General features: G+C 34.6%; 1 protein-coding gene across 1 annotated transcript; it reads left to right on the forward strand.

Moving 5' to 3' along the window:
* Window positions 1–5,024: 5,024 nt before the first annotated feature.
* Window positions 5,025–10,464, forward strand: LOC119832972 (pupal cuticle protein-like). Its single transcript, XM_038356814.1, has 2 exons — window positions 5,025–5,189; window positions 9,535–10,464. The coding sequence occupies exons 1-2, from the start codon at window positions 5,178–5,180 to the stop codon at window positions 10,234–10,236; spliced, it is 714 nt and encodes a 237-aa protein (XP_038212742.1). The 5' UTR covers window positions 5,025–5,177; the 3' UTR covers window positions 10,237–10,464.
* Window positions 10,465–10,591: the final 127 nt, after the last annotated feature.

Below are 10,591 nucleotides of genomic sequence, written 5' to 3' on the forward strand. Positions count from 1 at the left end.
TATTGGTGAATAATAATACTATTTTGCTTCGTAGATAGCTGGACAACTGAAATAACACATACGCACTTTTTATACCGACTTACGCGGTTTCAACCGCGGGTCATAGCTAGTGCTTACATTAAGTAAGTAACTAAGTTTTACGCCAAAAACTAACGATCGCACTCCGCCTATCATATGCATCTGCATCCATGTACATGCTCATTACCATGATAAACTTCAGAAGTCTTCTATGGTATGCATATTTTCCACCTTTTGAGACCTGTCCAAGCCAACTTAAAACAACCTATCTAAACAGTAATAACATTTATATAGATTTAATATGCCAGAATAATATTATAATTAGTTGAAAAATGCAATTTTATCGTAATTTTTCGTTAATAATGATAGAACCCACATTATTTGTCGCAGCAACAAACGTCCATCCAAAGAGCAGTATATTACGGGTACATCCATCCATCCGCTATTTCAAGCAAATCTTTGTTAAAATACTGTTCACTGAATCAGGATTAAATATCTCGATCGGCGGGATAATTAAGGAATAATTTACAAGTAAGACAAATTAAAAAAATATGCATTATAAATAAGTTAACCATAAAGTTTACGCGTGAACCATTTATACCGTGTATACCAACAAAGTACATTTTAAATTGCACAAGCAACATTGTTTTGACAATATTGATTCGAACATAACATGCTCGTAAACGCTGCGTCATCGTATTTCATTTAAACAATTCCGCCCCAACACGGGCGTCACCATGACACCAATGTCGGTGGGCGCCACTTTTCGAAGTTATAATATATACAGATTATAATATGATATATATTCTTTAAACTCTTTCCTTATTGCTACAATGAGACAGTAATCTGATAATCTGATTTTAATGGGCATTCGTTGCAGATGAAGTATTTTTTATTTTAAGATATTTTTAGGATTCATATTGCAATTTGCATCAAAAAGTTTTTTTAAGAAAACTAACGTAATAATAATAGGAATTATTAAATAACGAAAAGCACATCGTGGATTTCGTTCATTATTATCGAGATTCTACGACTCGTCTTTTGGAAAGAGTAAACCTTACTTGTATGTTTGTATCATTTTTACGGAAAAACCGCTGGACCGATTTAAAAGATGTGAACAAGTAAGTGACTTAGGGTATTATGTACCACGGGCGAAGTCGGGCCGAACAGATAGTAGATATTAAATACCTTGGTAACTGATCATGCCGCTTCAAATCCAGCAAATTATTTCATTTTCACGTATTATAATTTATTTCGATTTAAAAAATTAAAAAAAGTCTAGTTAATTGCTTAATTATTTGTATTAACATTTTTTTGTTATTCAAAATGTTGATAGTTTCTTATCACAGTGACGATGAGATAGAGACTATATTGAAAAGATTCGGAATGTCAGAACGAGCCGAGACCGAGAAGAACAGAAATTGCACTGCCACAAAGAGGACAGTGAAGTCAAGCGAAAAATATCTGCTCCATCTTTCACCAGAATAGGCGACGCTTTTTACAATCAAAAATACAATACTTAAAAACACGCTATAAAAGTTAAAGTACGATAAAAGCTTTAAAATACAAGATAAATGTTCATGTAATATGCATAGAATGTTTCAACGACAAAACATATGCATACGATAAAATTAAATGGCACAATTACGCTCTATGAAAAATCCTTAATAATGTGACGGTTTTATTAATATTGCTCCCTATATGGATGCCGATATCTGTTTATGTAAAATATAGCATTGATCGGGTAACATGCGCCGTAAACATTGAAATGATAAATGTTATGCTTTCGGCCGTACGTGCAACAGTTTAAGAGCATTGTGAAATTATTCAAGACCATTGTTTACTTGCGCTCTATATAATACACATTTTTGGTCTAACCTTCAATGTATGAAACAAATGATAATTAATATATTATTAATAAAAGAGTAAACTCTACTATGATAGTATTATTGCAACTCATTTATCGACAATTTGATGAGATTGTCGTAAGTCATCTGCATGTTAAGGCTTTATCAAAAAAAAATATTTCCGCAATTCTAACACGCTATGCGTGGCAAATTCGTACCTACGCTTTCTTATAAATTGGTATTCGAGTCACACATACATATATACAATGGCAATCTATTATTACCTATAAAATAATATAATTTTATAGGCGAAAGTACGAAAAGTACCCTATATTCTACAAAAGAAAGGTATTCCTTTAAATGACGCAGTGATATCTAATAATTGATAAAATATTCAACACTCTGTTGGTTTAGTATTTTCTTGTGTTTGATTTTACGCGAGTATTATACATTTAGAAATTAAAATAGCTGTAAAGTGTTCGAAACGTCGGGTTTATAATATAATGAATAAATCGCGTTTAAAATCCGTGAAAAAGTTTTTAATTTCTAAATACTCTGTTGGTTATTTTATGCTAAAAACATTCGAACTTCTTTTAATTATAACATTTACTGTATATTATACTAATCGTCGCGAGATGTAGACTATCTCACAGACAAATAAATCTCGTTGTGATTTCTAACGGTTCTATTATTTATGGCTTTTGAGTTACCTTAGCTTAAACTACAAAATAAATTGCAACCACAGTTTCAATTTCTTAAAAATCCTAGCAATTAACACAATTAATTAGTGTTAACCGCTGCATTCAAATATGATCCTTGCATAACGTACAATTCTTGAACAAATAAATTAATTAAGTTTACGAATAAATCATATCTCAACTATGTTACGAAACATCAAAAACTAAACAAATCAAACTTGCTCTACAAGATCTAGATATTGAGATAATATTCAGAACAAGAAATGAGTGAAAAATGTTCTATGTGATAACGGACGTAAGTGCAAGAATAGTTAAACGCATATCGATGACGGGCAAATAGTAAAATGTAGTTCGAGACACGTTTTTCGCTTTAAAATTTTGTTAAAAAAAATTATTAATGAACGGGATACCTTTACTTAAAAACAATCTGTCAGATATGAAATTATTAAATAGCGCGTCACTCAATTTTTTTGAATTGTTTCTCTTTGTGTAAGTAGTTTAATAATATAACGGATTATAAATACACGTTGCAAAAATTGCAGATTCCGATTTAAAGATAACAGAACCCTTTTATTGCATAGGTCAATGCGCACTAGTCAATGTATTTTATTTTTTAATTAGAGTAAAAATAAAGGTTTCGATCACTTTACAGATCAATTTTTATTTTTTAATTAGAGTAAAAATAAAGGTTTCGATCACTTTACAGATCAATAATGCTGACATTTTTTATGTCTTTAAATAGCTACTAATATTATTAATGCGAAAGTAAATCTGCCTGCTGTCTGTTTCTCTTACTATTCTTCTCTTAATTTAGCTGAAGTTTCGTACACATATAGTTTGAGACCTGAGAAAGGACAAAACTGGGTTTTATCCTGGAAATCTTACGGGAACGCCAACTACGCCAGTAATCCTTTGTGTTCGCGTTTGCGGGCTAAATGCTAGTAAAAAAGAATAATAGATAGACTATTTATAATGCACACATTTAATTAAATCTGAATTTTATTTCTTCGTTTGTATTTTTTAAATATTTATTATATAGCATCTATTTATAATATCTAGGTAAGCAACATAGCCCAGAATGATGTGACTGCCAAGAACAGAATCATATCAAGCGTAAATAACCTGATACATTATTATCAATACGTAGCACCTTGGTTGTAGAGGTCGTAACGTGAGTCTTCATTAACGCGACGAAATTTATATTCTCAAGTATCACAATCCATTCGAGAGTTTCATATTGTACCGAAAAGGGCACTAGAACAATTTATGGAAATTAAACCATCTTCGGCAACCTTATGTTTATCTGATCACAATTAATTGACCGTAATTTTAAACTTTTATCTGATTTTTGGATACACTGCAGTTGCATATCTGTATTAATTTTTACTAATATTAAAACAATATGAGTATTATATGGTTTATCAAATTAGATGTAGATGTTTTACGAGTATATGAAAGATAATCTCATTTAGGCCAATTTAAATTAGCATGAATATCTATACATATAATGAAACAGTATAATAACTGTGTCTATACATTGAAGATAATAATAATGGAAGGGGTTTAATAATATGCAGTAGTAAGTACGAATCAAAAATCATAGTTGTGTTTGGTTGTCTGTTTATTTGTACAGGCTAATCTCCGGAACTACTGGACGGATTTGAAGGAATGTTTTTTGTTGTATTGATATTAAGTCTGGGCAACATATAGCCTATAATTTAAAACTGGAAAACCTGATGCAGAACCGCAACGGACCACCATAACAAAAATTGTTCCACATGATGAGAATTTTCTTCTAGGAGTCTAAATTTGAATATCTGGAAATCCTGACCACCACCTGCAAGAGCTCAGCTACATTATAAAGTTAAACATGTATGTAAATGAAGTCATAGCAAAAATCATTTAGTCTAATGGTTATTTTTAATTATGTCTTAGCAGAATTTGTTCAGTCTGATGGGCGTTTTCTATCGCCTTATAATAATCGAGATCTGGAACATTTCATTCTGAAATCAACGTTATCTATGGAAATTCGAAAAGTGTTATATCTATAGCTTAAACCTAATTTTATTGAAAGCCTCCAGATTGTTCACGTTCAAAGTTCACGCCAACGAAGTCGCAGGCGTAGTACATATTTTGAAGTAAAAACAGGATAACTAATAAATTTCGAAACTTTCGTAAGTCCTATATATGCGTGATTTATATTTATACTGCAGTCATTTATATGTATCTTTTGATACACTATAAATAATGTCTAATTTGTAAAGACACAAAGCTTGATTCTTTTGAGGAAAAAGTGGACTTATCAAAAAATATGAATAACTCACAAAATCAACCCAAATAGTGCCATTGAAATGTATATCTATGATATTCGCCTATTATCAATGGCATGTCCCAAGACTTTCACGCGCGAGCGCTACGGCCTGCACCCCCTCTGCGCACACGCCGAACTATAAAAGCAAGCTCCCGCCCTCATTTCATACAGACGCAAGTTGCACTTCGACATAGCGATTCCTGGAAGACTCTAGTCTTCCATCAGCGCTATACATACACTCGATAACAATTTAACTTCTTTTCTTTTTTCTTTCACTACTGTGCTTTACTTCTTTACACAAAAATGAAATCCATGGTAAGTAATTTTCGTAAGAGCTTTCTTTTCCTTTGCTTTTAGTTTATTTTAGTAAAAAGTAATATTGGTTCTTCGATCTGCGATTTATTCTTTGCATCGCGGTAAATTTTCAGTTTAACGTAATTGATCAAACTCGATATCTTAATCGCGATTATAACAATAGCCTAAAACTTCAATGTATCATTAATCACAATAACAAATGTAATGTTCAACTGATAAATGGCCCAGTAATACAAGTTATTGGCTTGCTATAATTTTAATAATAGAGCTTTGTATCTGATCTTAAACAAGTTATTGTACTGTTTTCAAACAACCAACCAAATCATGCTCAAAAGCTGGATTAAACCTTAATTCAAGGAACTAATCTAATTTTGTGTCAGTCGGACAAGTTGTATTCAAAGAGAAACAAACCTGGCTCTTTACCTAATATTCTACAAAATTTACCAAATTGTTATTTTCTGATCCATTTATTTACAAAAAAGTTCAGTAAAATATAGAGCGCGGAAAATTTGAATTCTTTTCACAATCACATATTTGCACTCGGTCATCCTCTCAAGCAAAAAAGCGAGACGGTTTTATTACTTCATTCAATTGTTGAATCATCCGTGAAGCGATTAAATAATCTTAAAACTAGACTTTTTCTCTATTAAAAATTTCATTAAAATAATTAGCAAGTCGACATAACTAGCAGTAAGTAGGCCTGTGTCGAAAATTAAAAAGTTACCCGAGCGTTACAAGCACGCGACTTCATTAGGTCATTGTCACTGCACGCATTTTTCGATCCATTTTAAGATTTCTTCCATATATTTAACAAACATATCAACTTATCACAATATCTTTTTAGATTTAATTAAAAAATACATACGTGAATAATGTGTAATAAAAAAATCTAGCTACGTAATATTATTGTATGTTACGCAATCAAAATCAGTCAAAATATTTTATTGATACTGAAATAATTGTAAAACGTAAAAATTCGAATACAATGTTTTTGTGACAGAATAAAATTAACTCGAGAATAAGCAATGTTTTAAGCTTCTACTAGTAACAAATAATAAATAAAAAAATCACTGACTTTTTTGCTATTACTCGTCGTAATTTTTTTATTCCTAACTATGTTACATTATATATTGATATATTACATTATTGATAATTGCATTGATAAAAGTCTTAAAATTGCACATAGATAGTAATTTAAATATCGAAATCATAAGATTAAAGTCAATCATTGTCACTAGTCTTAGCGATAATTACACTATCTTAGCAACCATCAACTTCCTTAAAATATGCTAATTTGTACGGACCTAAACGTTACTTGCAAATCCTAAACCGATTAGGGCTATATAAATGCTTAATCTTATTTCGCTATTACGATAAAATCGAGAAACGGTAATTGTAATTGACAGTTTATAAAAAATGATATTTCAAGTGTAACACCTACGTTCAGCTTTATTTAATAAGGCGTTGTCGGTCGGCTTCACCCATAAAGTCATCTCATCCGCTCATGAGCCATTTACGCACGCAATGTCAACTGGACCAGTGTTAAAGTCAATTAACAATCACCTCATTCGATTATTATTTCTACCGCACAAAGACAGCCGCCGACACTAGCGCCGGTGTGATTTTATCGACTTGATGTGAATCGAATGCTTAACGAGGGCATTGTGTACAATTTGTAGCCGAAAATTTGTCTTCATCATGATTCAATATGGACATTGACGTATATTTGATTGGTCATTTGAAATGAATTTAAACTCCAAGTGCATTATTGCCTTGTTTATTTATGGTACAATTGTGTAACCCCGGGTTGTATGGTGCATGTCCACAAATTACATAAATAGGAAGTTTTTTAGAACATTTTCGACATTGCATAACCTTATTTATCAGTTTACATTCCATTTATGGAAGTATATCATCGCTACGGTCGTGATTTTTATCTCATAGATTTCACCAGACTTATCGTGAGACCTCATAACTTTTCGACATATTATCGTGCTTTCCTGATATGAGCCGTTCCTCATACGGTATACTAAATGTGACCCTTATCGGAGCTTCTCTAAATATCCCCTAAGATCCTCTTAGAGCGGTCGCTACCGGCTACAAGATGTGGAATTAGTAGAAAACCAGTAAAAGCAATTCCAGTGTGCAACGTGACAAATTAATTTAGTACAAGACAGACACCTGTAGCGCAGTGATTCCAACAACGTTTCCGCGGCACCCAGAAGTCCAAGCCAGATCACACTCGCCTCGCCACTCACTAAGAGCTTTTTGTCTGCATTCCACAGCAAGCTTGTTTAGAAGGGCATGCCCACGCACACTGCGACACTAATCAATACCACAATTATACCTAATTACGGACCGCCCACCGATATAAAAAGATTAGTGTTTATAAGTTTATCGGCGTAGATAATGTTAAAATAGGTTAAAAAGCGGTATATGCCGTCGGTAAAGCATAAATATTTTCTTTTGTGTGCAAATTAGTTATCGATAGAATTCGGAAATCGCAACATACCTAAAAGTTACAGATTCTTACAAAGCAGCTAAGTTATTTTTCAAGAGATCCATGAAAATGTATAAATACCAACAATAAATAGGGCAAATGAAAAAAAAAACAGAAATGTCAATTTGCTATGCGAGGGTAACCAGTTGCTGAATGTGACGGTGGGCTGGTCCGGAAGGCTGGCTTCCTGCTTCTTGACCTTCAACTAGCCTTCAGACCTTGACGCCATTCACTTAGTGCGTTACTTTTATTTGTCATGAATAACAAATGAAAGCGTAGGTTCTTGTAAATCAAAGCCTTTGTCTGAGGGACGGCCATGCGTACTCACTATGGTATTTACTTTGGTTTTAAGATAATTTAGAATTTATTTAACATTATTTCATATTTTCCATTTATTCGACAATACTTGCACACTGCAATAATTTCGCCACACAAACATAAAAGTCGCAAATCAAGGGCGAAACATTACTAAATAATTTAAACAACGATTTTATCAAATGTTTTGTAACGTTACGTGCTTTTAGAAATAATAAAATTTACCCACAATAAAACATTTTCATAACACGTGAGTGGGCTTGCAATATCATTGTATTTAGGCAATTTTGAAACAGATTAAGTGGAATGTTAAGTAAACTTGTCTATTACTTATTCATTCAAAGTAGATAAATAGAGTATAATAAATAAACTTACTTAATTATTCATTTTTTTATCGTAGCTATATAGAAACAATTTTTGCAAAACGTAATCAGAGCGCAAGAAAATTCAGTAGCGCACCAACAATATATTCACAGGCCTATGAATGTTCAATCGGGCGCACAAATTAGAAACGTCTAAATCAACACGGTTATTACGTCGTCAATATAAACGGCAGGCGGACAGATCCGATCTGACCACTGCCCTGAGCCCTGACATCATTACGTGATACTGAACTTACGCTCGCCGCAAATTCCATAATAATCTCATCTTATTTCCATCAATTGCATTATGGTCTAGTTATTATTAACACTTAAAATGGTGATAATGACATTGCTGATTATACCTACTGCCGAGTACGTGTTTACGGTTCACTTAGCCTTTAATATGCATTTATAGAAGCATCTATGAACCAATGACTATTCGTTTTCTAGGAGAATACTTTTCTAATGAATTAACATAGATACGCAATATAATTCGTTCATCATCTTACTTTAATACAGTTGCATATTTCCAAGCCCCCGGTTAACATTGATACCTGTCGTTAACGTATCAAGGGCTTTCAATTATTAATCAATGCAAAAATATATCGGCTGTTATTCGTAATTCTTTAGTCAGTGTTCATGTCGTGATACAAAAACTTGTAACTGAATAAAGCATTGCCGTTTATAAAATCTTGATGTGTTATTTATGCAATAATAACACTTTTATTCGCGCTCTCCGGATTTAATTGTCGTCGTTACTATTAAATTATTGTAAATAACGTGAAATTACGCAGTAACTTACATAAACTAGGACACAAATAAAATTTAAACTAGCACTTAGAATATTTTAACGACCGGATTTATCAATTAAATATTTAACTATCAAGTTTAACACAAGTAATGCTTATAATTAAAACTTATTTAGATAAGTGAAGGAATACCACATATGCTAGGACTAGGTATGCTAGTTTATAATAAGCGTTATCACAATCTTTTACGGATTATTATTATCCAATAAGCACTAACTGGTGCTAACCAGCCTTGTCGATCGCACTATACTATTGCTCAATTTTTGTTCTATTGAGATATTACTGTCCTTCGATATTGCAATACCCATATAATGTTACAGTTTCGCGTCATTATGGGAAATATTTCTCTTTGTTCTCAGATCGTAGTAGCTTGCTTGGCGTTGGCGTGCGGTGCCCACGCATCCGGCTGGGCCGGCCCACCCGCCAACATTGCCCTGTCACAAGATGGACGCAACATCCTCGACACACCCGAGGTAGCGCAAGCCCGGGCAGCCCATCTCTCAGCGTTACAACAGGCCTCACAAAACAACCCCAACCCCCAGGATGATGGCTCATACGACCCTCGGTGGGACAACGAAGAGTACTGGCAACAGGCTGACCAGAAATGGAACGGTCCCCAAGCCAACCAATGGAACGCTGCCCCCGCCAACCAATGGAACGGTGCTCCCGCTCACCAATGGAACGCTGCCCCTGCTGCCCCATCTTGGAACGCCGCTCCTTCCTGGAACGCCGCTGGTGCACCCGCTCCCGTCGCTGAGACCCCCGAAGTAGCGCAAGCGCGCGCCGCTCACCTCGCCGCCCTCTCCGCCGCCAACGCCGCTCCCGCTCAGCCTCAGTGGAACGCCCCAGCTCAAAACCAATGGAATGCCCCCGCCCACAACCAGTGGAACAACAACAACGGTGGTCACTGGCAAGGACCTCCCGCTCAGATCAGATTGGCCCAAAACGGAGCTGGTATCTTGGAAACCCCTGAAGTAGCTGCCGCGCGCGCCGCCCACTTAGCGGCTCACTCGCAAGTAGCGCACAACGCTCCTGCCCACGCGCCCCAGCAACACTGGTGAAGCCCTTCTTCCTTCTTTCCTGGGTACTTGGACACCTCTAGCACGTCACCCGCGTTCCCGGTGACCGCGAGCATATGACGTCCTAGAGAGACGTCGGGATACCTTTCCTTTCCCTTCGATCTCCTCTTCGTTTAGGAAATCTTCAAAGTGCAAGTGCGTCAGCCTATCCCTTCCTATGGCTTTTTGTTACTTTTTTTAGAAATTCTCTCTTAAACGGACTATTATTTGTACATAATACCTAAATAATAATTGTATGTATGCGTAATAAACGAAATATATGAAACGGTAAATTACACACCTCTATTTATTTAAAACCTTAATGAACAATATTTAAATGAATAACTACAAACTTATT

This window comes from Zerene cesonia, chromosome 2 (genome assembly GCF_012273895.1).
Source record: "Zerene cesonia ecotype Mississippi chromosome 2, Zerene_cesonia_1.1, whole genome shotgun sequence".
NCBI classification, from domain to species: domain Eukaryota; kingdom Metazoa; phylum Arthropoda; class Insecta; order Lepidoptera; family Pieridae; genus Zerene; species Zerene cesonia.